The following is a 24,861-nucleotide window of genomic DNA, read 5'->3' on the forward strand; positions in this document are numbered from 1 at the left end:
GGTATACAGCGGCACTGAAATATTCCGACGAATCTAAGACACTTTTAGGTGAAAAGATGGAACTTCATCTGTTTTTTAACCAAATAAGGGATAGCTCCACCGAAGTGGAGCCTCAAAAAATTTCTCGACACTCGTGCCTGTTCCTCTCCACGGAAATCTTTAGTAAAAGGCGAAAGATTTATACGATCTGAAGAGAAACCAGAGTATACCTAGCAACCTCCACCCCGACATACCCCACGTCTGCTCCACCCTGCACAGTCAGGGCGACCCTCGACTCGCTCGCTGCTCTCGGCCCCGCACCCCCGGCCCAGCCCCGAGGGTCGGACACACCGGCCAGCCCCCACGGCTCGGGCGGGGCAGCGGCGGCAGCACCGGACAGCAGCGGGGCCGGGCACCGGCGGGACCGCGGGGCACCCTGGGTATGCAAATCAGGCCGGCTACGGGGCGGGGCGGGCGCAGGCTCCGCTGGACTCGCGGGTCCCCGTCGTGCTTTAACTCCGGCTGGGAGCGAGCTGGAGCCTCTCGCTCACTGCCCCACACCGCGGGAGGGGTAGAAGTGAGAAACTCTGGGGTTGAGACTAAGGAGTTTAATAATTAAAGCAAAATAGTATTAATATAAAAACTTCAAGAAAAATAAAATAAAATTACAGAATGGTCTGAGTTGGAAGAGACCTTAAAGATCATCTCATTCCCGTCCCTGTGCCTTGAGCAGGTACACCTCCTAGTAAACCAGATCGCTCAAAGCCTTATCCAACCCGGTCTTGAGCACTTCCAGGGATAGGGCAGTCACAACTTCCCTGGGCAACCCGTTCCAGTGCCTCACTACCCTCCCAGTAAAGAATTACTTTCAAATATTAAATCTAAATCTCTCCTCTTTTAATTTTAAAACGTTCTCTCTTGCCCTATTACTACATGCCTTTGTAAAAAGTCCTTCTCTCTTTTCTTTCATAGGCCACCTGTAAGTATTGGAAGGTACGGGGAATGAAACAGAGAGTCCAGTGGAACTGATAAAGGAGACTGATACCTTAGGTCTGATTGAGCAGAAACTATGGGAGAGACAGACACAGATAAGTGCTCCCTGGGCAATAAGTGACCAAGAAACACGTTGTGAAATTGTTTGATAAGATAATGTTACCAGGTGAAGTGATATAATGAGGAATGTGTAACCAATGGGAAATTTTTACCAAAAATAGAACCCTATATAAGTGCCATACAAGTAAATGCCTTGTATACTCAATAAAATTGGCTTCTTGGATGTCCCTGTCTCTCATTTGGTGACATAAGGCCTCAATAAGAGCTCTCCAAAGCTTTTTCTTTTTCAGGCTCAACAACCCTAGCTGTCTCAGCCTGTCTTCACAGGAGAGAGGCTCCAGCCCTCTGATCATCTTCATAGCCTCCTCTGGATTTGCTCCAACATATCCATGTCTTTCCTGTATTGGGGACCAGAGAGCTGGATTTGGCAGCAAAAGGGCAGAATTGCCTCCCCTGACCTGCTGCCCAGGATGCTTTCTGGGCTGCAACTGCTCACTCTTGGTTCACATCCAGCTTTTCACCCCTAAGAACCCCCACTTCTTTCTCAGCAGGGCTGTTCTCAGGGAGTTTTCCAGTCTGTATTCTCTAGTTCTTGTGTCTGGAATTGTCCAGACCCAGAGGCAGCTCGGGGCACTTGGACTTGTTGAACTTCATGGGGTTCTTGTGGGTCCAAGTTTGTCCAGGTCCCCGTAACTGGCTCCCTGTCCTTCAAGTGCGTCACCCACACCACTCACCTTGCAAACTGCCTGCGGGTGCACTCACTCCCACTGTCGGTGTCATTGATAGAGACATTAAAAGCCCAAGGCACAGCGTTTGTCACCTGTCTCCACCTGGATATAATGTCAATGCCCACAGCACCCGGGCCGCACCCATCCAGCTAATTCCTATGATCCACCCGTGAAACCTGGTCATAAATGATCGCGGAGGACCCACTTATCTCTTTTTCTAATTTGTACGCAAGCTACTCGATTACATCTATATCACTGACACCTCGGGTGGGACTTCCCCGGCACTTTCCAGTTTCTATCTATTTTTGGACCAAATAAAGGATAGCTCCACCGAAATGGAGCCTCAAAAAATTTCTCGACACTCGTGCCTGTTCCTCTCCACGGAAATCTTTAGTAAAAGGCGAAAGATTTATACGATCTGAAGAGAAACCAGAGTATGCCACGAATTTGCCTCCCGCGGACACCGTCTCTCAGCTATTCCTCTCTAGGACATGGCGACTTTGGAGCTTGCTCTCTCCTGGACCTCCCGCCGCCCCGGTCTGTCCCTGTGGCTCGGCCATGGATCCAGCCCGCTCCCGGACGCGGCAGTCCCGGAGAGCGGGGCGGAAAGCGCGACCGGGGCCGCTCCGCCGCCGCGCGGTGCACCCTGGGTACCGACAAGATCTGAATACTAATCCGGGATATGCTAATGAGCCAGGGCTGCGCACCGGGCATGCAAATGATCCAGAGTACTCATGTGCATATGCTAATGAGGCTACCACGACTCGCAGCCCGCGTGTGCGGAGGCTGTTGCGCTCGCTCAGCCCCGCCGCGGGACGCCGGGCCCTGGGCCCTGTCAGGAGGCGTTCGCGGGGTGAGCCGCGGGATAGGAAGGACGGGCTTGCGGCAGAGACCCCTGACAATGCCCGCTCCGTGCCGGGCCCGCGGGCACAGCCACCCCCGCAGGCACAGCCGCCCCCGCAGGCACAGCCGCCCCCGCAGGCACAGCCGCCCCCGCAGGCACAGCCGCCCCCGCAGGCCGTCCCCATTGTCCGCCGGCTCCCCTTGGCGCCGTGTCTCCAGGCAACGGCGTGCGCCTCACTCCGGCGGCGCGGTTACGTCACCGCATCGCGAGAGCTCGCCCCGCCAAGCCGCCCCGCGAGCTTCCGCCCCGCCTCTTTGCGCCGGTGCCGCGCCATGGGTGAGTGCAGGGGCCCCGGGCCTACCGACATCCGCCGCCATCCGGCCGCTGCAGCACCGCATCCGCCCTGCTCTCCCCCGGGTGGCAAGCGGGGGCTGCCGCCGCCCTGCGCCGTCCGCCATGGGGGTGGCTGCGGTAGTGCCGAGCCGCTGGCGGGGGGAGGGTGACCGGGCCCAACATGGCGGCTTGTGGATGTTGGGGGCGGACGGCCTCTTCTCGCCGTGCCTTGATTTCCTGCAGATCCCGAGCGCTGGGCTCGCTCCCGGTGTCTGCTGCAGATGAGCAGATGCGGGTGAGGTGGAACACTGAGGCGGTTGGCAGCTTGTGCCTTTGCGGGTGGTGGCGTGTTCTGCAGAGATGGTCCCCGTTGGGGACCCAGCAGGCTGAGTTGATTCGGGGTGTCTCTCGTAGGGGCTCAGCGGACAGGTGGGATGGGGGTCCCTTCCTATAGCAGACCCCCCACATCCTGCCAGTAGCGTAGGATGATTGCTGTAGCGTGCCTGTCAGATCGGCGTCGGGCGCTTCCCAGAGAGTGCCCAGCACGCGAGGTACGTTGGGAGGCAGCTTCCCAAAGAGGATGCGGACGACGGGGTCTGTGTGCTTGTTACAGCTCTGCTGTAAGGGACGCGTTCGGGGCACATCTGAGTATCAATGATGAAGCTTCTCTAACTGCTGCATAAGGCTGAGTGCTCTGTGCGGATACCAACCTTGGAGAGCTGAGGACTCAGAACCGCGCCCTGCTGCTGCAGCCGGATGGGCTCGTGGCACCCTCTGACCACACTGCTCTCCATTCAGGTATCTCCAGGGACAACTGGCACAAGCGTCGCAAGACTGGGGGCAAGAGGAAGCCCTACCATAAGAAGAGGAAGTATGAGTTGGGGCGACCTCCCGCCAACACTAAGGTGAGTGGGTGGGCGAGGTTAGTCAGAATCTTGTTTTCAAACTCGAGTTGCTGCTCTTGTGCTAAAAGAGGTTTAAATACCTGCTGTTTGGTGTGGGATTGAATAGCTGACCCTGCTTCTCTAAAAGGTGCTATTTTGCTCCTCTGCCGATGGAAAGCAGTGATACATTTTTGCAGAAAGAGGCAATTGGAATGATGAAGCCTTCACCTTAGGTAGATGCAACAGACCGTTCTGGTCATTTACTGTGTCTGCCGATGCTGGGGTTTGTCATAGTTACACTGACCACATTGCCTTCGAGGTTGGGACTCTGTTGTGCTCCTGAGAGAGCAGAGCCGTGAAACTTCTGAGCATCAACGGCAGCCTGGTGTTTGTTTCTGACTGCAGATTGGCCCACGCCGGATTCACACTGTGAGGGTTCGTGGGGGCAATAAGAAGTACCGAGCCCTTCGGTTGGATGTCGGCAACTTCTCCTGGGGGTCAGAATGTAAGTACGTGACGAGCCTGCTGTGTGTAAGGGAAACCTGCGCTGGTCTGCAGTACTGCTGCAGAGTAGAAGGATGCAAACATGGATTTGTGGGCTTGGATTGAACATCCTGGAGGTGGCAGCTGAAGTGGCATGCATGGTGATGAGGATAACTTTGACCTTATGTGGCCTTAGGGGACTTGGATTTCCACTAAGTTCACAGTGATAGGAGTGTCATAGTTACACTGAGTGACATGCTTACCTAACTTGGTGTGGGGGAGAGGAGCTAAAGATGAACTGAAATTCTATATATGAGTAGTTCTTCATAAATGAAAGTTTTGTTCATAACTAAAAGTTAAGTGATGCTGTGCAACAGAAAAAGGTGTTGAGGATGCTTGTGAGAAGGCCTGACCCTAGGACAGTGTTACTTAGCATGTGCAATTTCATATTTCTTCTTTGCTAAGCAAAAGTGGAAAGCCCAGAAACAAGAGGAGAATTCTATAATATTTCCCCTAAGCAAGGTGGGTTTTCTTTGCTTTGCAGACTGACAACAGTATCACTTGAACCTGGGCCCAGTCGGGGTTCTGAGTAGGATGGTAAAACACCACAGTAAAGAAGGTGGTGTGGCGGCTTAGTGACCTGCATGGTGTGAGGGGACAGGACGTGCTTTCAGTTATCTCAGAGCATTATTGTCTGTGCAGTGAAAAGTGCCATTACAGTCAGTATTGCACATGTGAAGAGGCTGAGTGCACCTTGCACAAGAATGAGGTACATGAGGGAAGGGATAAAACCCATCCATCTTGTGAATGATCTTAGTGGATGTGGAGGGCTGTTTTCAGAGAAGGTGACTCCTAAATACTCAAATCTGGTAGCTAAGACTGCATGCTTCAGGTGGGTCTTGGAAGGGTGAAAACATCAGCTTCCCTTCTCAATTTACTCCTATGGGAATGTTTTCTGGAATGTGTTGCAGGGCAGTCTCGCTCAGTGTGGCTTAAATGAGTAATTCTGTCAAGTGGATACAGCATTGAGCCCTGTGTACAGTGTTACTTGGCATCTGCTGATCTGCAGTCTGGAAAATTATTTTCTAGGATTGCTTAGATACTTTTGAGATGAGTTGCAGCAAGGCCACTGATCATGAAGGTTTTTCATGTGGGAGGGATTTAATTTTCAATTGTAGATTTCTGTCCTAGCAACAGAAAGTTTGACTGACAAAAAATAGATGCATCTTTTAGTTAAAGTTAATTCAGTGCCAGGCAGCCTGGAGGATACTAGACGTGGTGTTGAGTGCAAAATCATTTTAAGGGTATGTCTGAGATGCTATGGACTATATACTCAGCTGCCTGATCCCTGTAGATCTGAACCCATGCTCTTCTTTTGAAAGGCTGCACTCGCAAGACCAGAATTATTGATGTTGTGTACAACGCTTCCAACAATGAGCTGGTGCGGACAAAGACCCTGGTGAAGAACTGCATCGTGCTCATTGACAGCACCCCATACCGGCAGTGGTACGAGGCCCACTATGCCCTGCCCCTCGGACGCAAGAAGGGCGCCAAACTGGTACGTCTGAGGTTGTACTTTTGGCTCCTGGCAGAGCAGAGTCTGCAGCCAGAGGCAGTTACCCATCCTGAGCAGACACTGCCTGCCAGAATAGCGTTGGGTACCCAGCATTGGTTGTCCAAGTTGTGTTCCTATAGGTTTCCAGGATAAGTCTGGATCTCTTAATGGAGTGCTCAGTAGCTGGAGCTCTCCCAGAAGCGTAACACCCATTTGTGCACAAGGACCTGCCTGTCAAGATCTTTGTCTTCTAATGATGATACCTTTGTCCAGTTCTGCTACTGAAGGGAGAGCGATGACAATTTAGGATGCTGAGGAAGACTTTGTAGGTTCGGTTCTTGTGCTGGGCAGTGATTGCTTTGGTGAGAAGCTTGGGGATTGCTAATTGAACTTCAGGGTGTTTTTAAATGTCTTAGAACTACACTGAGCCATTAATCTAAGAATCAAACACTGAACTGCTAGAAGGTATTTAAAATCCGACCTGTAGCTTACAGGTTAATCTTTGCATTTAAAGCAATGCAGTTCTCGTTTGGGTGCTGTGTAGTGCAGAAGCAGGGGGAGAGCTCATCTGCCTGAACTTGTACCGCAACCAAGTGCTTTCATTATTTCTGCAGAGGGAAAGAGTATTCACTGCTTTTTGTAGGAGGATTGATTCACCAGGGAAACCTTTGCACTTTCATTGACTTGAGAACAGCCTTTCCTAGGGCAGTGTGCTCAGTTGTCAGCAGTGACTCTACTTAGCAGTATTGCATTTCTTGGTCTCAAAAGTGAAATGCAGCACCTGGTTCTGTGAGATCAAAGTATTTGTACCTCAGCCAGGTATGGCTTTGAAAACATTACAGTGCTGAGAATACAAGGGTTTCCTTCACAGTAATGGAAAACACCTTTGTCAGTGGACGGTGGCCATTTGTTAAACGATTTTTTTGCTTTTGGTCTTGGGTTTAGACTCCTGAAGAGGAGGAAATACTGAACAAGAAGCGTTCAAAGAAGATCCAGAAAAAATACGATGAGCGAAAGAAGAATGCCAAGATAGCAAGTATTCTTGAGGAGCAGTTCCAGCAAGGAAAGCTACTTGGTGAGTCCCTGGCAGCGTTAATGTAACTTGCTCTTCTGTCTTCTCCAGAGATACCCCATTTCTGGCAGGATGGGGAAATCTGGCTAGCTAGGCTCCTGCAGCTGATTATTCCTCTTGGGGCTTTGAGAAAGAAATGGGGCTCAAGACTAGCAAAATGAGAACATGTATGTCAGAAAAATGTGCTGCAGGCATCTAAGATCTTTGATGTTTCAAACTCTGGCAAACAGCTGAGTGTTCTGAAGTCTTCTGGTGATGAGACCTTTGTCCAGTTCTGCTACTGAACCCAAGCGATGACAGTTTGGAGATCTGAGGAGGACTTCGTTAGGGACTGCAGCAGCGCAGCTTCCAGAGCATGGTGCCTCAGGCAGGGGTGCAGCTGTGGGCACACGAACTGCTGACTGTTACTGATGAGCTGCTCATCCGTGCTGCTGCAGAGAGGCTGCATGCAGTGTTTGTTCTTCGGTGTGTGCACTGGGGTGGGAAATGGCCAAACTTTAACTGAATGACTTCTCCTTGCAGCCTGCATTGCCTCCAGACCTGGACAGTGTGGCCGAGCTGATGGCTATGTGTTGGAAGGCAAGGAATTAGAGTTCTACTTGAGGAAGATCAAGGCCAGAAAAGGCAAATGAATAAAAATTATCGTGCTAAGAGAACGAATAAAACCAAGAGTCTACTATGGTAACAGGTTGTGTGCTCATTTGTGTGTGCAGTGCGGCAGGAGCTTCTGTAGCTCCACCTGCCTTGTAATATGTGGAGAAAGATGGAACTCTAGGAATCTCTGCTTCCTTTAATGTCTTCTGGCAAAACCTGACTCTGCATGTGCTCAACTAAAACATCTCCGCGGGTTCTAAGTGTCTTGCAGGACCAAGTGTGTATGTGAAAAACAGTTGTCAGATTTGGCAGAAGTGGAGAATGTGCAATATAGGAAAGCTGTGACGAGGACGGTGAAAGTATTCACCCTCATTAAGAGTTCTGGGTTCCTGGGAGCTCCTGAGGTATGCACACTTCCTCCCCACTGTTCCTGTGTTGTGTTAGGTCAGCATGTGCTGCAGTTGGTGTGTTGGGAGAGGTCAGTGGGGAAATGGGCTAAGTGGCGAAAATTTGGCTATTCCATCTTCAGCCTCTGTAGCTGGTAACTTGTGTCTGCCTTCCATATTACATGAGCAGCTCCTATCCCTGGTTCAGGCCAGCAGCCCCTTTTGGTGTTTCCTGCCTGGCTGCACAATTCCCTGCAGGATCCAGTATCTTTCAACCAAACTAGGTGGCACTGCTCAGTTGACCAGCTGGTCTTTCCCTGACCTCCTTGGTCTCATTCCAGTGCAAGATCAATTCCTTCTAGCAGAAGGGCCAGGCTCACATCATGGTCTGTCCCTTTCGAAAGCTGGATACAAACTCCAGCTTTCTGCCCTGTCCCTTGTGGTAGAATTGGAAAGCTGTGATGAACAAAAGCTTTCTGGCTGTTTTGTTGATACCATTCCTAGAGGCTCCTGTCCTTGCAGAAAATAAATCTCTCTGCCAGTAGTTGCTCTTTGTGCAGGTATTGGGGGAAGTCAGGAGCCCTTCTGAGGGCTGATCCTGTGCCATGGGGCAGGCCAGGCTCACACACTTTGTGTCTGTCAGGTGACCACACTGCACACTTTATCCTGTTTGTGTATTTTCACAAAAGCCTCGTTTATCCATTGGATCACTGGTGCAGGTCAGGCTTCCTGCAGCCCAGCATCACAGTTTCTAGCTCTGAACTGAAGGAGGTGGCCCGTGATCCTCTTGCCCCAAGCTGAGTTGTGGTGAGACCCAAGTCTCAGGCTTTAAAAATGCAACTCTCTGCCCCCAGATAACTTGGTTTTGGGGGGAGGGGTTTTCCCTGTGATTGTGTGCCATGTTTGCTGGGTGTAACAGCAGGAGGTGCCCTGGGGAGTGTGGGTTCATCCTGTGTTGCTGGCAGGGAGGTGAGCGTAAGTCAATGCCAGAGCTGCACACTGGAGAATGTTACCTGTTCCAGGGCAGCAGGTTGTGGCATGGGTGTGCCCTGGCAGTCCCTCACAGATTGGGTCTGTGCCCTCTGGCACTGAGCAGAGCCCTGTTACAGTGTTTCTTGTTAATGGTATGTTCTGTTATTGCCCAAGTTGATGGTTTGGTCCAAATGAGACCCTCCCATCCCACCCTGTCAATCTACCCTCAGTCTCCTGTCAATGTGATTTAGGCCCACCATGTGCTTGGAATTCCATTTTGGAAATCCCCTAAACTTGGACGCTTGATTAGTCCATGTGACCCAATTGTCCCACCCCGCCTCCCTCATTGGATGATGATTTTGTGAACCCTGCCTTTTACCCTCCCCAGGATATCTGTGATTAGCTGATGCTCTGTACCTTCCCTTTGAACTACCTCCATATTTCAGCTGTTGCACACTCACATTTTCTGTCTTTTGCCCCCAAGATTCCCCAGAGCAATAAATCCTCTATTAACCCATGCAAAAGACCTCCCTCTCTGTCTCCTCAGAGTGCAGACTGACAGCCAAAAAAGCCGTAGAGCAAGTGCTCTAGTCACACCTCGGGTCATCCTGCTCCTGGGCTGTGACCCACTCCTGTCACGGGCCGAAGTGATAGATTCGATAGAGCCCAGCCCAGCTGGGTGCTGCTGCAGTTCAGGAGTCGCTGGCGGTGGGACCTGGGCTGGGTGGGATGTTTGCACAAGCACATTCCTTCTCCATAGTGATCCGGCATAAACTTTCCCTGCTCTCCAGCAACGCCTGCTTTCCAGAGAGGTGGAGTGGAGGCGATAAGGGCACTTGGCAGGGTTGTGTCACGGCTGCTTCCCCTGAGTGTTTCTTTCCCATCATCCTCCATAGAGTCCAAACAGTACTTGGGGTGTTTCTGGGGAACTTCGTACAGATGGAGAAGCTCAGGCTTTACAGAGTAAATGCTGGCTTGGTGTTGGAGCAGGATTATAAACCTGTCCCCTGATGAACAGGAATTTGGTTTATCAGTGCATGCTGTTTACATAGTTACTACTCTGAGAAACAGCTGCCAAGGGCAACTGCCCACAGGAACAAAAGTGGCACCTGGAGGTGTGACATGGGAACAGAGCAGTGGCAGCCGGCCAGGGGTGTGTGGCACTTCACTCCCAAGGTGGTGCAGGCTGTGGGATGCACAGACCTGAGGATGGCACAGGGATTTACCTGCCTGGGAGTGGGCAAACCTGCTAGGCACTGAGCCAGGAAGTGATGGGCAGGGGCTGGGGTTAAGCACAGCTTTAGCCTGACTTGACTTTGGAAGTGCAAAAGTCTGGGCCAAGGACCTTTGGATAGGTGGAGGGTCTGAATTTAAAAAGAGTTGCTTTCATAAGATGATCAGCTGGGCCATAACCCAGGTGAAGTCACTTGTTTTGTGTCCTGCTTCTTGCTGTTGAGTGGCACTCTCAGCTCCACACAGTATTAACTTTGGGGTATTTTCACAGGACATGATCCAACCCAGGAAATGACCTTGTGATTACACTTCAATAAATCCAGTAGTGACCTGGAAGGCAATGGAGGAGAAGGAGGGCTGGATAGTTGAGGGAATTCAGGAGCTTTAATGGAAGGGGGACTTGCAGGAAAGGGAACTTTTAAACTAATATTCTTAGGGAAAACACATGTCTGAGTGTGCCTGGGACAGACAACAGGGATTGGTCACACATCCCTGCCACTTGTCACAGATGGAGATTTGGGCAGGGGCTGCAGGTACCAGAGCAGGGGCTGGACAAGACCCAGTGGGGTGATTTGGGTCAGTCCCCTATGTATCAGCTGTGGCATCTGAATTTAGGCTCCATGAAAAGGAGGGAAAGGACAGGATGTTACATCATTCCCAGCAGCCCTGGGAATGGGACCTCAGGGTAAGTGAGCAGAGGGGGCACCCATGGAATGGCTGTGGGCATTTCTGGAGCACAGGTGAAAAATGCAGCTGTTGTTAGCCCTAGTCAAAATCTGCAGCTGTGGGCTGGGCTGCAGCCCCTGGAGACAGCTGCTAACCCTTTCTGTCCTGCCTTTTCCCTATGGCAGCTTCTGGCCCCTCTGTGGGGATGTGGGGGTGGGATGAGCCAGGGTACACAGAGGTACCCTGGCTGTAGTATTTGGCAGAGAGTGATGGAGGGATATTAAAGGCTGTGATACTTTCCCAGGGCCAGGGAGGGAGCAGGGAAGAAAAAAGTCCAGCTGGATATAAAATAGTGGGAAACATCCATAAGTGACAGGAGACATGAAGGGAAATTTTCCCATCCTCATCCCCAGGGCAGGTGGGGCTGGGACTGAGCAGTGGTAGGACTGAGGAGTCCTACCATGGGCTGCTGGAAGCCTCTGTGTGCTCTGCAGGAAACACAACTTCCTTTGCCGGCCGGAGCTCTGCGTCCTGCCCTGCCCAGCTCCCTCCCTTCCTGCCTGGGCACCAGGCCCAGCACGGCTCCAGAGCAGACAGGGTGGCCAATGCAGCTTCCAGCCTGGAGAATGTCCTCCTGGGCAGGAGGAGCAGGACTCAAGGGTGCCCCTGCCCCCCATCTGCAGAGAGGGGCTGGAGCACCATGGGTGAGACTTGCTGGGGGTGCCTTGTATTGGGCAGTGATTTACAGCACCCCCAGCCTTTGCCCTGCTCCCAGGAGCCCCACAAATTCTTGCTTTGTTCAGGATCTGTGGCATTTACAGCAGGCTGACACCTTCCCCACCCCTGTTGTAAACCCTGGTATAAAGTGAAGGCTCTGCTGGCCTTTAGCCAGTGCCCAACTCTGCTCTGCAAGGGTGACAAAGAGGCTCCAGGGATGCTGGGCAAGACCCTCACTGGGCCATCACCCAGGGCATGAGAGGGTAGATGGGGTAGGAGTGAAGTCCACCATCCCTGCACTCTCCACGTCCCACTGGCTGGCTCCCCACTACCCCAAAACACAAACAAAGGGATGGAGCCGCACTGCCAGGAGTAAATTGATATATTTTTACTGAGAGCTGGATCCTACAGGGCTGGCTGCAAGGGCCCCCCTCTGATGCTGCCCTGTGTGCTTGTGCACTTCACACACCCGCTCCCACAAGTGTGCGCACACACACACACACACACACACCATGAAGCAACACGTGTGCATTGACTGTTCAAAGTCCCTGTGCCACTGTGGGGTGTGGGGTGAGCAACAGGCAGAGCCACCACAGGCTTTCCCTGACAAGCCCAGGGCACCCCATCCAAATGCAATGTTCCCTCCAGACCACACAGGCAGGGCCAGCCGTGTTTCGTGTCTCCAGACTGTGTTCTCTGCAGGTTGGAGAGCAGCAAGTCTGTGCCAGACACCCTCTGGCTCCAACAAGAGAGGAAGCGCTGGTCAGTGGGTCTGGCACGCACAGCATCATCACTTGATCCCAAAAACCAGCCACCACCTTCCCTCCCAGCCTGTGGCAGGGTCCCCAGAGCCTGAAGCACCCTTGCACCCTTGCCCAGCTGCAGCACACGGCAAGCGAGGGGTTCACATGGCAGCACAGGGGAAGGGATGGGTATTTGGGGGTGCAGCTTTGCAAACAGCCACTGTAAGCCATGGGAGGACAACTCCTGTCTCTCCTGCTCTGGTGGCTTTCGCTCCTCTCCGGCCCCTGCCATCCTGCTGGTGTGTTCCAGACACAGCCCAAGTCCTGCCATCAGTGCAGGTCAATGGTCTCATACTCCAGGTTATCTGAGTCCTCCAGCTCGATACCAGGTACCAGGTTGTAGTAGCTGGTTGACTGACTCATGTAGATCTTCTCTCGGTCAGCAGAGTCCTTCAGGACTTCGCTCACACTGACAGTGTCCACCTCTGGCTCACTGCCCAGCTCCTCTGCCCGTGGTGCTGGGGTGCCCAGCTGCCCTTCATGGGATGGCACCTGGGAACTGCTGGGGGATCTCACCTGTATCTCCACCTCCTCATAGAGGTCTCTGCTGCTCTCCAGTGAATCCACGAAGGGCTGGAGCACGGGTTTCCCCAGCAGCACTTTCTTCTCAGTCTTGGAGGGAGCAGCAGGCAGCTCATAGGGGATGTAGTGGTGGGGCTCTGCAGACACTGGCACATTGCTCCTCTCTGCCATGGCCCTGTGGCTCTGGGACCTGCTCTGAAGGCTGTAGTTAGTCTTCTTCTTCTGCCGGCAGAAGCACCAAGTGATGCTGATGAGGATGAGGAGAGGGGGCAGGCAGATGAAGAGGGCGGTAAGGCCGTGTGAGTGGCACAGCTCATCCCGGGGGATGCTCTGGAGGCCCACACCATGGTAGTGCTCTGGTGTGTGGCAGATAACCTCAGCAGCCTGGCTGGACCAACCCTCCAAGTTGGTTAGCAAAGCACAGCTGCAGTCCCAGCTGTTGTTGGAGAGCTGAAGCTGGAGCAGAGATGGCTTCAGGAGGCTGGCAGGAAGGAAGGTGAGGGCATTGAAGCCCAGGTAGACCTCCTGGACCTGGGAAGATGCTTTCAGGAAGGACCTGGGTAGCTCCTGAAGCTGGTTGCTGTCCAGATAAAGAACCCTCAAATTGGGGGCATTTTCTAGAAAGCTTCCAGGGAGACTTTCCAGCAGGTTGTGACTTAAGTGTAAGATTTCCAAGGCAGGAGGGACCCCCTGTGCGTTGCTGATGGCTGTGATGCTGCAGTGAGAGAGGTAGAGCTCCCGCAGCCCCTGCACCCCCACCAGTGTGCCCCAGTCCAGGTGGGTGATGTTGGAGCTGGTGAAGTTGAGGCAGCAACTCTCGTGGAGCGGAGCCTCCCGGAAAGCCTGGTAGTCCATGGGCTCTGAGCAGTTGCAGGTTGGCGGTGCTGGGTCGAGGGCAAAGCCGGCGGCGAGCAGGAGGCTGCCCCAGAGGGACACAGTGCCCAGCCCGGTGCCTGCGGGAAGAGCAGAGGGGACGGTGACTCCCTGCGCGACTGCCCTCCCGCTCGCTTTCTCCAGCCTTCCCGGCGGGGGAAAGTGAGCCCCACTTCTCCTCCCCACCACGAAAGGATCCCCTCGCCGCAGGTCCTCCCGGAGCCGTCCTCCCGTGCCGCCGTCCCCCGCCAGCCCGGGGCTGCCTCTCCCGCGACGTCCCGTAGCTCCGGCCGGGTGCCCGCGGGCGACCCCCGGAGCTACGGCCGTGCCCCCCGTGCCCTGCCTGGCCTCACCTGCCGCCGCTCGCCCCATCCTCCGGGGCTGCTCCGCGTCCCGCCGGGCTCCCACCGGGTGCGGCCGCCGGCTCCGCCTCGCCGCGGGGCGGCCCCGCCGCATTCCGCCCCGGCCCCGCCGCATTCCGCCCGCCCCGGCCCGGCCTCAGCCCCCCGTGCCCTGTTCCCTCGCAGGGCTCCCGCCAGCCATGGACCCTCCAGCCACACTGTGCAGCTGTACCCCATATTACACTTGACCCAGCTCCCCTGCAGTCAATCATCCCGGGGTCCCCCCCTTATTATTCCCCTCCTCCATAAGCCACAGTACCCATCTCTTCATCATTCTTCCCCTCTCCATCCCCCAGAAAGAATGTCCCTTTACAACTTCTCCCTCTCCACCCCCTCTGCCCTGCCAGATGACATGTGCCCCTCCAGTCCCGTCCGTACTACATCATCAGCCCGCCAAGCTCCTGGAAAACGGCGGGGTTGGGCTCTGCTGAGTTCTCCTGGGATGGGGAGAGGGCTCTGCCCGGCTGGGTGCCACTGCCAGCTCCACTGGGGAAAGGATGCAGAGTGGACATTCTTGCCAGATGGGGTCCAAAAGGGCCAGCATCGTGCTCCATCACCAGACTCCTTATGAATTCCCTCCGTCCCACACAAGTCCCAGGCCGGTAAGGAGGAGCAGAGTTGGACACAAGCACTACATCCCACAGAAAACAGTGCTGGAGAGGGGAGCTCTGTTTTCACACCCTGAATGTGCATGTGTGCTCACTACAGAGTGAATTGGGTAAACTGAGGCACATGGAGTGTACCAACAGCTCTTTGCTTGGGTACTGGTGGAGGTGGATAAGATGGGACCTGGGCTGAGCATGTGCAGTGCTGTGGTGCCTCATGGAACCCGCCAGTTCCTGGGGTCCCTTGGCCCCTGCTAGCGCTGGTTCTTCCTTCCCCAGCTCACCCAAGGGACCAACCACCCTCTCCATCCTCTTCCTTGGTGTCTGTAGCCCCATGTTTTGCAGAGCTGTGCTGAGGGATGGGAAAACCCCTCTCCTGAGGGGGCCAGGGCTGTCACCCCAACCTTGGGGAGCTTGTCTGCACCTGCAGCTGCCCTGGGAAGGCAGTCCTGGTGCAGATGTGAGCTGGCAGCTGGGCTCAGCTCCACTGCTCCTGATGTTGCTGAGCATCACTGAATGCTGCGAGGGTGGGGGGACCAGGCCAGGGCTGAGTATCATGGAGAACAGAGATCCCACAGACTCTCTGGGCTCCTGTGATATTTTACCCCATCCACAAGGGGAAAAAGTTTCCTAACAGCTAGATGGAATTTCCCTTGATGCAGCTTGCATTGGGTGCCTGTTGTGGTTTCACTGTACACCTCCCCAAAGAGCCCGACTTTCTTTTCCTATAACCCCACCTAAATAGCTGCCGGCAGTCAGGAGTTTACCCCACAGCCTCCCCTTCCCCAGGCCCGACAGGCTGGTGATCTTAAACCACAGTTCCTCCTATTGCCCCAGATGAGTGATGGGAAAACCCATGACTGAGATGCTCTGCATCACAGAGGATCCCAGCTGCAGGTGGCAGGGGGTTGCTCCCAGGCTCCAACCCTCTTGGAGAGGAGGGACAGGATATGGGCTCTGGGGTCCATCCATGCCCTTGGCCAAGAACTCACTCAGAGGCAGTGAGTGATGGCAGCATCACTCACTCAGGGGCAGGAGCTGATGGCAGCTCTCAGTCCTCACAGGTCCCCACTGTCCCTCTGTGGGGAATCCCGGGACAGCCTCTGTCTGTCACATCATCCCCAGACAGGTCCCTCGAGGCCTCTCTGCACTCCTGGGTGCCCCCACCCACACATTGCCTTCAGATGCTGACTCAGCTCCGGCAGCCCTGAGCTGGGGCCTCCATCGGAAAACCTGTGATGCCACCAGTGCCCCAGGGAGCCCCGGGGCCGTGATGGAAACAGGCAGCTTCCCTCAAAGGCAGCAGCATCCCAGCCTGCTCCTGGGCCAGGTTTGCCAATGGGCAGTGGGTTTGTGTGTGCTTCCCCTACAAAAGCTGGAAACACAAGAAAAAAAACCCAGACAGATCCGTGTTGTTTCCTCTTTCTTTTTAGGCAGGTTTGCTCCGTTTTTTCTGCAGAAAAAACTATGAAGTTAATTCATCTGCAGTACCCTAGGGTGAAAGGGGATGTGCTGGGAAGAATGGGGCTGTTTTCTAGAAGTGCTCATGCAAAACCCTCAGCATATTCAGGAGCACAGTGAGCATCAGTGGGGAGAAACTGAGGCACAGAGCACGGGACAGTCACACAGTCACCCCATGTGTGGTGTGAGCAAGGAAAGAACAGCGGGAAGATTGAGGGGCTCTTGCAACACTGCTGCTTCAGACTAGTGGGAGCTGTGGGTTTGCAGCCACCTCTGCCAGCTCCCACGCCCGTGGGGAGGGAGAGATGCCAAGCATCCTTCCATGACCCGTTTCGGGTGACAGAGAGGCGCCTTCTCGTCACGGCCATTAGAGAGCAGCACCGCTGTGGTGCCTTGCCCGGCCACCTCTGCACACCCAGCACAGCCCGACCACCCCGCTGCACCAGAGCTCCCAGAATGGGTGCCCAGCCACTGAGGGGCAAGGACGGTGGATCCCATCATCCCTGCATCTTCCACTGTTCCCTGTGTGCCCAGCCTGGGGTGGGCTGTGACCCCCTTTGCCTGGGCCCTGGCACAGAGTGAAAGGCTCTTGGGGAGAATCTACGTGCATCCAAGTTTGTCACAAGGGAGGGCAGGTCAGGGCCCACGGGGAGCACAGGGGCTTTGAAAACCCTCCCTGAGCCACAAACTTTCCATGGTGTGAGGACCCCAGTTGGTTGTGCGACACTCACTGGTAACACCTGTGGGAGGAAACACCTTGAGAGTCGGTGCTCTGTGTGTATTCACAGATGTGCATGGAAGAGGGACTATGTATGTCCTGGGAGACAGGGGAGGGAGCTCTGCGTGTTTGTGGGGTCTCGGTGTGATCCTAGGAGAGCCCTGAGCCAAGAGGAGATTGTCCCTATCTCTGTCTCTGGGAGGGGGATGCAGCTATTGGGAGGACCCTGTGCTGAGGGGGTGTTACTGTGTGTGTAGGGGTGGGTCCCTGTGCGGTGGAGGCAGCGAGACACTGACTGGGCTTCATCCCCGGTGCCACAGTTGGCAGAGGGATAGCAGCGCATTCCCGGAATCCCGAAACCCCTCCCCCTTCCCCCGACTGCGGCCCCTTTAAGGGCGGTGCGGGGCCGCCCGGGGGCGGAGCTCCATGGGTGACGTCATCGCGGCCCTTGATAAACGCGGCGGGATTCCCGGGGCGGCAGCGGCGGCGCGCGCCGGCGGGGCCACGTGCGCGGGGCCCGGCGGAGCCCCAGCCCGGGAGCCTCCTCATCCTCCCCGCTCCGCCATGGAGCCCGCCGGCCTCTTCCCCCCTTTCCCCGCCGCCTCCCTCCCCGCGCGGCCCGCGCCCGCCCCGGCGCCCCCGCCCCGTGCGGCCGAGACCACCCGCATCATCACCGACCCGATCTCCGGCCGCTCCTACTGCAAGGGCCGCCTGCTGGGAAAGGTACCGGGAATGGGGAGAGGGGGCTGGGCCGTCGCGGACAGCTGTGCCGGGATGAGCCGGGCGAGGGGAGGGGCGGGGGCTGCGCGCCTGTTCGACCCCCCCCCCACCCTGGGCGGCCTGGGGCTGGATGCAGCCCCTGGGCTGCCGCCCCCACCCTCCGCGCCTCTCCCGGCGAGCCCGTGGCAGTGCTGGAAGCACTGAATCACCCGGGCTGGCTGCGTGCCTCGGCGGCTATCGGAGCCGCATCGGTTTCGGGGCGCCCCGCGGGGTGTGCGTGGGCCGGTGGGTGCCCCGGTTCCCAGGGGTGCCGGCCCGCGCCGCTCCGCCGCACGCAACTTTTCCTCCGGCTGACAGCGGCGTGTGTAGGAGGAGGGTGCCGGTTCCCAGCCCGGCCCGAGCGGGCTCGGCGGCTGAGTGTGCAGATTGGAGGGTGACATCACGGCAGGAAAAACCTGTCTCCATGGGGCTGCCTTTCGATGGCCTCCGGTCCCTGGGCTTCCTGCCCTGCGCAGGACTTTCCAGGTTGATCTATCATGTGGAAAGATGCAAAGTCCGGCCATAGTGGGAGGGAAAATGCCCTAGAGGTTTTACAAGAAATGGATGAGGAAAATGCCTGGTTGAGAGCATCATAGTTCAGATCTTAGTGGGCGACGCAGCAGGAGGGAGCGTGTGATGCTTGCCGAGCTGTGCTGCCAGGGAAGGGAGGAGGAGGCTTCTAAGCAGGCAGGGGTAAGGAGCTGTCTCTCACCCATCTGTAACCACCTCTTCCCTTGCAGGGTGGGTTTGCACGATGCTATGAAATGACAGACCTCTCCAGCAACAAAACCTATGCCGTGAAGGTCATTCCTCACAGCCGGGTGGCTAAACCTCACCAGCGGGAGAAGGTGGGTGCCATGGGGCTGGTGGGGTGCTGGGCTGGTGGGAGGCAGCAGGGGCCCTGTGCTCACCTGACACTGCTGCTCTCTTTCAGATCACCAATGAGATTGAGCTACATCGGGACTTGCATCATAAACACATTGTCAAGTTTTCCCACTACTTCGAGGATTCGGAGAGCATCTACATCTTTCTGGAGCACTGCAGTAGGAAGGTCAGTCAAAGGCCTCCTTGTCAAAGGATCTCCTAAACAGCCATAGCTGGTTGGAACAGGCCTTACTGGGGTGTTTTGTTAGCATTCCCCTTCTCCTGAGCTGTCAGCTGTCACACCCTCTGAGATATACTGCCATAAGCCAAGTGGTTTTGCACAGCACTGGGCACTCCATCAGCTGTCCTTCTTTCTCAGACTGCCTGCTCATGGTGTGGCCACCATAAATCCAGAGGTTCCCATGGCTCTGATGAGCAGCCTCAACCTCGTGTGGGGAGTCTGCTGAGGTCATGGCTGTGAAAGAAGGATTATTTGTGAATGTGCAACTTCTGGAAGAACTGGCTTTGACCCTGCCTACCCTATGCCTAGTCAGCAGGGCTGCCTGTTCTCCCTGCCTGCATCACAAGCTGTCTTCTCTCTTTGCAGTCCCTGGCCCACATCTGGAAGGCCCGCCATACTCTGCTGGAGCCCGAAGTGCGCTATTACCTCAAACAGATCATCTCAGGCTTGAAATACCTTCACCTCAAGGGCATCCTGCACAGAGACCTCAAACTTGGTGAGTGCTGTGGTCGGCACATGGCGTTACGTGGAGAGCAAGCTGTCCCCAAGGGACTTGTGGTGACGCATCACCCTTGACTTGCAGGCAACTTCTTCATCAATGAAAACATGGAGCTGAAAGTGGGGGACTTTGGGCTGGCTGCTTGCCAGGATGTCTCTGACCAGAAGAAAAAGTGAGTTTGAGATTTTCCTTTTCCAGAATCCTATAGGGTTTCACTCTTCTTCCTGTGCTTTCCTGGGAGAGCTGAGGGGCAAGGGGTCCCCCCCAGTCTTGAGAGGAAGCCTTAGGGGCCCCTTCCTGGGATGAGGGAGCAATTCCTGCTCCAGCTGCAGGCAAGGCGAGGGGGCTGGGGGCTTTGTGGCCTCTCCAGGAGTGAGCTTGCAGCCGTCGGGGAGAACAATGTGTTGACTATTGCTATTGTGCCTGCCCGGCTGCCGTGCCGGCTGCACAGGCTGGGACACAAAGGCTCTGTTCCTCCTCAGCTCTGGGACAGGCTCTTCCCAACAGCTCCCCAAGAGCAGCTGCTACTGACCCCCGTGAGCTGGAGAGGAGGGAGTCTGTATGGAGCTCCTTGTAGATGGAGGGGGGGCTTTGGGCCACAAAGAGCAAAATGGAGTGGGGAGGACAAAGCTGTAAGCTAAATCCCAGGGCTTGGAGCAGGGGGGGAGGCTGTCTCTGAGGGGATGCAGAGCATGCACTGATCTGGTGCTCTGCCCTACAGGACAATATGTGGGACCCCCAACTACCTGGCCCCAGAAGTGCTGCTGAGACAGGGCCATGGGCCGGAGTCAGATGTGTGGTCTTTGGGCTGTGTCATGTAAGTCATCTGTGCTGCTGGGTGGGGAGGGGTCCAGGCACCCTGCCTGGGGTGGGGGGCAGCTGCTCTGTGGGCAACCCGATGAGGAAGTTTTCTTGTGCTGTGCCTTGTGGCTCTGCAATGGTTGCTGAGAGGCAGGGGGAGGGGAGCAACTGGCTGGATCCTGCCCAACCTCACTTTGGAGCAGGTGCTGCCTGTAGCCATCCTGGGATGCTGTGTGGGGACTGTGCAAGCAGGACCTGCACGGGGCGGGTGTGCTCATGCCACACTTAGCTCTGGCTCAAAGCAGGCTTGACCGCACTGTGAACCTGATAAACAACGGAAAATCTCCGTGGCTGCTGCACTGTTTGCTCAGGGAGCGATTGCTGTTTCGGCACAGCCAGCCCCTCTCCCGGCTGCTGCCTGCAAGCTTCCTGCTCCATTTCCCACCCTGATGGGCGTGCGGGTGGGTGCAGTGGGTGGCCTTTGCCTGCCATCTCTTTGTCCTTCCTCAAGGCTCCTTGCCTGTTGCTCTAAACAGTTGCTAGGAGGAAGCGTGGCCGGATGTGAGCGTGGCTGCCAGGGCTGGAAGTGGTGCTCTCAGCCAGGTGTGGCCGGCCGAATGCCAATAACTTCCTTGCTTTAAGTGCTGCTGAGTCACAAGCCTGGTGGGGATCTGACAGTGGCATGCCTGTCCCCTCCCAGGTACACCCTGCTGTGTGGGAACCCTCCCTTTGAGACCTCTGACCTCAAGGAGACGTACAGGTGTATCAAGCAGGTGGAATACACCCTCCCCGTCTTCCTCTCCCTGCCTGCCAAGCACCTCATCACTGGCATCCTCAGACGCAACCCCCAGGACCGGCTCACCCTTGAGGAGATTTTGGACCATGAGTTCTTCAAGGTGGGTGGGTGGGGGCCTGGGTCAAGGGACCCTTCTCCAGGTGGGATGACACTTTTTGGGCTGTGCAGGATGCTGTCTTTGTCCTGTCCTAAGTGTCAGTCCTTCAAAGGAAGCAGCCGCTGTCCTGCCCAAATGCCAGCCAAAGGAACTGAGGGATCTGGTGTGCTTCTGCTGCCTCTGTTGCTATAGCAAGGGGTTGTTTCCTGTGCTAATGCCAGTCATGGTTCCGAGGCTTGACGGAAACGCAAGCTGGCTGTCAGGAGGGATGTGAATGACTGTGGTCAGCCCAGGGCAGCTGCTCTGCCTGGAGCATGTGGCCTGTGGAAACCAAACCTCTCCCTTGACCTCTCTACAGGGCTACACGCCTGAGAAACTCCCTCCCAGCAGCTGTGTGATGGCTCCAGAGCTGAGTCCCCCCAATCCTGCAAAGACTCTGTTTGCTAAAGTCACCAAGACACTCTTTGGGAAGAAGAAACCTAAGGGTAAGTTTGTCACTCTCCAAGGAATCTCTGGGTGACTCTTCCTTCAGGAAGAAGTAGATCCTGTTTTCTGGAGAGACCTCCTAATGCATCTGTCTGGACCCCCTGCCTGGGGGAGAGCATAAGCTGGGTGTGCCCCTGCCCTTCTTGTCCTGGTGGCCTGGCATGGGTGTGTGCCTGGAGAGCAGATACTGTGCGGGCAGTTCCTCCTGGAAGTCCTGTGTTGCATGAGAACTGGGAAGTGAAAGTGGGAGGCATCTGTCTGACACCCTCCTTGCCTTCATGGGCATGGGAATAGATAAGGGAGAGCTGAGCAACTGGGATGAGTGACCTGGATGTTCCCATCCTTTATGCTAGCAGTGTGCTCATGTCTTGCTCTCTCCTCAGCCAAGAAGGGCTCTTCAGAAGACAGGGATGACATCTCCAAGCTGGTTACTGGGCTGATGAAGACCTCAATCTGTCGGCAGATGAGCTATAAAACTGTGGAAGGGAATGAGGTGAGAATATCTCTGAGGCCATGCATGCCTTCCTTTGGGGGAGCAGGCAGACTGATAAAGCCAGGTTTCTCCACAGGCCACTCCTGTATCGTGCCGCAGTGCCAGCTCCAGTCCTGTGGAGACAGTGGTGGAGGAGACATCTCACAAGTCTGCCTCCCCCTCTGTCCGGGGAACAATGGCCAGCAGCTGTGAAGGTGAGCAATACCTGTCCCAGCCACCCCAGCCTGCCCCAGGCTTCCGGTCATGCCTGGACTGATAGCGGGGCTGGCTGACTCAGCCTGTCATCTTCTCCCCACAGCCTTTGAAGATTGTGTCACTGCCTCTGCCATCATCGAGTCAGCTGTCCGGCTCCTGCGGACCTGCCTCTCCTCCATGCCTCCAGGTAAATTGGATGGACTGCTCTGGGCTGGGATAGGGTGCTGTGCATCCCCTTCCCCATGGGATGAAGGCATGGTTGCTACTTGGGGTACAAATAGCACCCTGAATGGTGCCAGAGCCTGCTGTGGGGATCTGTTCCCCTTGGGGAGGTGAGATGGACAGGGGTTGGCTGGCTGCACTGCTCACCTCCTCTGTTCTCCAACAGCAGAGAAAAACCCAGCTTCCCTGGCCCGCCATGAGCACTTTGTCTGGGTGAGCAAGTGGGTGGATTATTCCAACAAGTATGGCTTTGGCTACCAGCTCTCCAACCGCAGCATTGGGGTCCTCTTCAACAATGGCACACACATGACGCTCTCCCCCAACCACAGGTGAGCGATGGGAATGGGGGCTGATCTCTGTCTCTGAGGAAGCCCCTTGGGTGGGAAGAGGGAATCTATACCAGGGTAGACATCCCCGAAACTCGTGCTCTGCTCCCTCCAGGACTGTACATTACAACCCAACCAACAGCAAACACCTGGTGTTCTCTGTGTCTGCCATCCCCGAGCAGCTGCAGGGACAGATGAGTGTCTTGCGCTACTTTGCGTCCTACATGGAGCAGCATCTCATGAAGGTGAGTGCTGGGGTCCAGGGCTGGACACTGAGTCATGGCTTAACCACCCCACTTGGGCTGGTTGGACTCCCTGCTTTTGCAGCTGTGGCAGGGTTGTGCCCTGGGTGTGGGGACTCCACCGAGGGGGTACCCAGCTTTGGTGTTGTGTGAAAGTGCTTTGGTGCTTGTGAAAATGCTCCCATGTGTGGGACCAGTGGCTTATGCAGACCCTTCTCTCAAAGGGAGGTGACCTGCCCAGCATAGATGACCTCGGGCAGCCAGCCCTGCTCCTCCTGCAGTGGGTGAAGACTGACCAAGCCTTGCTCATGCTCTTCAGCAGTGGCACCCTCCAGGTATGTGTGTGGAACAGTGGAGGTGCTCAGACCCTGGTGAAGAGGAGGCCAGATGGGGGTCTTCTGGTCTGTGTTGGATCTTGTCTGCCACAGCCCCAATGGAAAATCCAGCTGTGAAAACAGCTGTGGGTGCAGGATGCTGCTCCAGTGCCTAGAGCTGCTGGTTGCAGCTTCCCCAGCCCATGGGGAGACACAGCACTACACTTGGGTGCTTCTGTCTTCCCCTGTGCTAGGGCTGGCTCATTCCTGCCACGGGACATGGGCAGGGATGCTCCCGGGCAGGTTGGGGAGGAGGAACGGGTTGAGGCAGGAAATGTGATTCCATTCTGGCTCCCAACATGCCGTGGGAAGCATGGGTTAAACCAAGCCCAACTTGTCTCCTAGGTGAATTTCTACAATGACCACACCAAGGTGATCATTAGCAAGCCTGACCACTCCTGCCTTGTCACCTACATCAACCGGGAGCGCAACTCTTACACTTACAAGCTGTGCAGCATCCAGGAGCTGGGCTGCTCTCCTGAGCTCCACCATCGCCTCAAATACATCCTCAAGCTTCTCCAAGAATGGGCTGAGGCCTAGTCTGGGACCTTGGGGGACCCTGTCTGGAAATAGAGGTTTCCCCCTGCTCTCCCATGAGATTGGGAGGTATGATGTGGTGCTGGCTACCCCCCTGGGCATCATGTATGCTGGTGCTCAGCTGAACTCTGGACTCACACAATGTAGATGTGGTTACAGCAGTGGATCTGGATATCCTTGCTGCTCCCTGGCTCGGCAATCGCTGTCTTCCTAGTGGCAGCTCCTGCTCTGGTGGTGCTGGTCTTGATGGAATGGACTGGGGTGTTACAGGAGGTGGGTTGAGTGTCCTGCAGCTGGGTTTGGGGCTGACTGGGCCTTGTTTGGGGCTGCCAAGTACTTGTAGTGGAGGCTTGGGCTCCCCTGCCCCAGTTGATGCATCAGTTACACAGACCCTCTGCATGGCCTGGAGATGGCTGGCACAGCCTTGATCTCAAACTTTGGGTGCTGTGGGATAGGAAAATCCCCTTCCCAGGAGTGGGCAGGGGTGAAGGGTGCTGCCTGCCCTGCCAGGGGCTCTGCGGGCTGGCAAGTGCCACTCCACAACTGTTACACTAAGGAGGGAGCTGTGCTGGGCCAATCTGTGCCCTGTCTCTTCCCAAATTGTGAATTGTCTGGTACAACTTGAGGTTTGATAAAGGGTAGGGGATGGGATCTGAGGACTTGCCTGGGGAAGCCCTCTTTTTGTTGGGACCCAGGGTTGTTTCTTATTTCAAGGCAGTCTCTGCCATGTGGGACTATTTATGTATCTTATTTATATGGAATTATTTATTTTCCTGTTGTTCTGTCCATGTGCAGTTCCCATCTCCCTGACTTGCCTCAATAAAAACTTATTTGTGTAAGGGCAAACTGTCTGCCTTATTTGAAGCTGAAGCCTCAAAAGGGTTTCAGCCGCATTCTTGCTCCAGAGCTGCCTCTGCCTGTTGGGGATGACCCTTCTTTCCACTGACTGGTGCTGGGGGATAAGGTTAGAGAGGCAGGATAGCTGTGAGGAGCCCGTGTGGTACCTCTACTGCTTTCAGGGGACTGGCACAAAGGACAGAATTAGCT

At 55.5% G+C, this 24,861-nt stretch overlaps 3 protein-coding genes and 7 non-coding genes across 11 annotated transcripts; 7 read left to right on the forward strand and 3 right to left on the reverse strand.

The window, feature by feature from the left end:
* Positions 1-92: 92 nt before the first annotated feature.
* LOC131581316 (U5 spliceosomal RNA) lies at positions 93-207 on the reverse strand. Its single transcript, XR_009278077.1, has one exon. It is a non-coding gene; the product is annotated as a U5 spliceosomal RNA (small nuclear RNA).
* A 1,876-nt stretch (positions 208-2,083) lies between these two features.
* LOC131581311 (U5 spliceosomal RNA) lies at positions 2,084-2,198 on the reverse strand. The gene has a single exon (XR_009278072.1). It is a non-coding gene; the product is annotated as a U5 spliceosomal RNA (small nuclear RNA).
* A 650-nt stretch (positions 2,199-2,848) lies between these two features.
* On the forward strand, positions 2,849-7,616 carry RPS8 (ribosomal protein S8). Its single transcript, XM_058842439.1, has 6 exons — positions 2,849-2,940; positions 3,736-3,842; positions 4,227-4,326; positions 5,687-5,862; positions 6,805-6,934; positions 7,454-7,616. Exons 1-6 carry the CDS (start codon positions 2,937-2,939, stop codon positions 7,561-7,563), a joined length of 627 nt encoding a protein of 208 aa, XP_058698422.1. The 5' UTR covers positions 2,849-2,936; the 3' UTR covers positions 7,564-7,616.
* On the forward strand, positions 3,583-3,667 carry LOC131581304 (small nucleolar RNA SNORD55/SNORD39). Its single transcript, XR_009278065.1, has one exon. It is a non-coding gene; the product is annotated as a small nucleolar RNA SNORD55/SNORD39 (small nucleolar RNA).
* On the forward strand, positions 4,027-4,130 carry LOC131581307 (small nucleolar RNA SNORD46). Its single transcript, XR_009278068.1, has one exon. It is a non-coding gene; the product is annotated as a small nucleolar RNA SNORD46 (small nucleolar RNA).
* Positions 6,107-6,179, forward strand: LOC131581305 (small nucleolar RNA SNORD38). The gene has a single exon (XR_009278066.1). It is a non-coding gene; the product is annotated as a small nucleolar RNA SNORD38 (small nucleolar RNA).
* Positions 7,178-7,249, forward strand: LOC131581306 (small nucleolar RNA SNORD38). Its single transcript, XR_009278067.1, has one exon. It is a non-coding gene; the product is annotated as a small nucleolar RNA SNORD38 (small nucleolar RNA).
* A 580-nt stretch (positions 7,617-8,196) lies between the features above and the next one.
* Positions 8,197-8,327, forward strand: LOC131581313 (small nucleolar RNA SNORA35). Its single transcript, XR_009278074.1, has one exon. It is a non-coding gene; the product is annotated as a small nucleolar RNA SNORA35 (small nucleolar RNA).
* A 3,536-nt stretch (positions 8,328-11,863) lies between these two features.
* On the reverse strand, positions 11,864-14,153 carry LOC131581281 (uncharacterized). The gene is made up of 2 exons (XM_058843368.1): positions 14,051-14,153; positions 11,864-13,777 (listed from the first exon to the last, which is right to left on the reverse strand). Exons 1-2 carry the CDS (start codon positions 14,151-14,153, stop codon positions 12,573-12,575), a joined length of 1,308 nt encoding a protein of 435 aa, XP_058699351.1. The 3' UTR covers positions 11,864-12,572.
* Positions 14,154-17,293: 3,140 nt separating this feature from the next.
* On the forward strand, positions 17,294-24,653 carry PLK3 (polo like kinase 3). 2 transcript variants are annotated; one of them, XM_058843211.1, is made up of 15 exons: positions 17,294-17,605; positions 18,382-18,489; positions 18,576-18,692; positions 19,113-19,242; positions 19,330-19,417; positions 19,967-20,062; positions 20,747-20,942; positions 21,298-21,424; positions 21,809-21,918; positions 21,995-22,112; positions 22,217-22,300; positions 22,502-22,664; positions 22,777-22,906; positions 23,128-23,238; positions 23,623-24,653. In XM_058843211.1, exons 1-15 carry the CDS (start codon positions 17,309-17,311, stop codon positions 23,815-23,817), a joined length of 2,070 nt encoding a protein of 689 aa, XP_058699194.1. In that variant the 5' UTR covers positions 17,294-17,308; the 3' UTR covers positions 23,818-24,653. The 2 variants fall into 2 exon arrangements, with proteins under 2 accessions (XP_058699194.1, XP_058699195.1); XM_058843212.1 differs by having other exon boundaries at positions 22,505-22,664.
* Positions 24,654-24,861: the final 208 nt, after the last annotated feature.

This window comes from Poecile atricapillus, chromosome 7 (genome assembly GCF_030490865.1).
Source record: "Poecile atricapillus isolate bPoeAtr1 chromosome 7, bPoeAtr1.hap1, whole genome shotgun sequence".
NCBI lineage: Eukaryota > Metazoa > Chordata > Aves > Passeriformes > Paridae > Poecile > Poecile atricapillus.

What these genes read in the sequence shown, in the direction of transcription:
- LOC131581281 (XM_058843368.1), bottom strand. Translation starts at nt 14,153, where the DNA reads ATGCGGCGGGGCCGCCCCGCGGCGAGGCGGAGCCGGCGGCCGCACCCG. An exon ending in GATGGGGCGAGCGGCGGCAG is followed by an intron (nt 13,778 to 14,050) that starts GTGAGGCCAGGC and finishes CTCTTCCCGCAG; the next exon opens with GCACCGGGCTGGGCACTGTG.
- PLK3 (XM_058843211.1), top strand. Translation starts at nt 17,309, where the DNA reads ATGGGTGACGTCATCGCGGCCCTTGATAAACGCGGCGGGATTCCCGGG. An exon ending in TGGAGCAGCATCTCATGAAG is followed by an intron (nt 22,907 to 23,127) that starts GTGAGTGCTGGG and finishes CTTCTCTCAAAG; the next exon opens with GGAGGTGACCTGCCCAGCAT. An exon ending in TCAGCAGTGGCACCCTCCAG is followed by an intron (nt 23,239 to 23,622) that starts GTATGTGTGTGG and finishes CTTGTCTCCTAG; the next exon opens with GTGAATTTCTACAATGACCA.
- RPS8 (XM_058842439.1), top strand. An exon ending in CTTCTCCTGGGGGTCAGAAT is followed by an intron (nt 4,327 to 5,686) that starts GTAAGTACGTGA and finishes TTCTTTTGAAAG; the next exon opens with GCTGCACTCGCAAGACCAGA. An exon ending in CCAGCAAGGAAAGCTACTTG is followed by an intron (nt 6,935 to 7,453) that starts GTGAGTCCCTGG and finishes TTCTCCTTGCAG; the next exon opens with CCTGCATTGCCTCCAGACCT.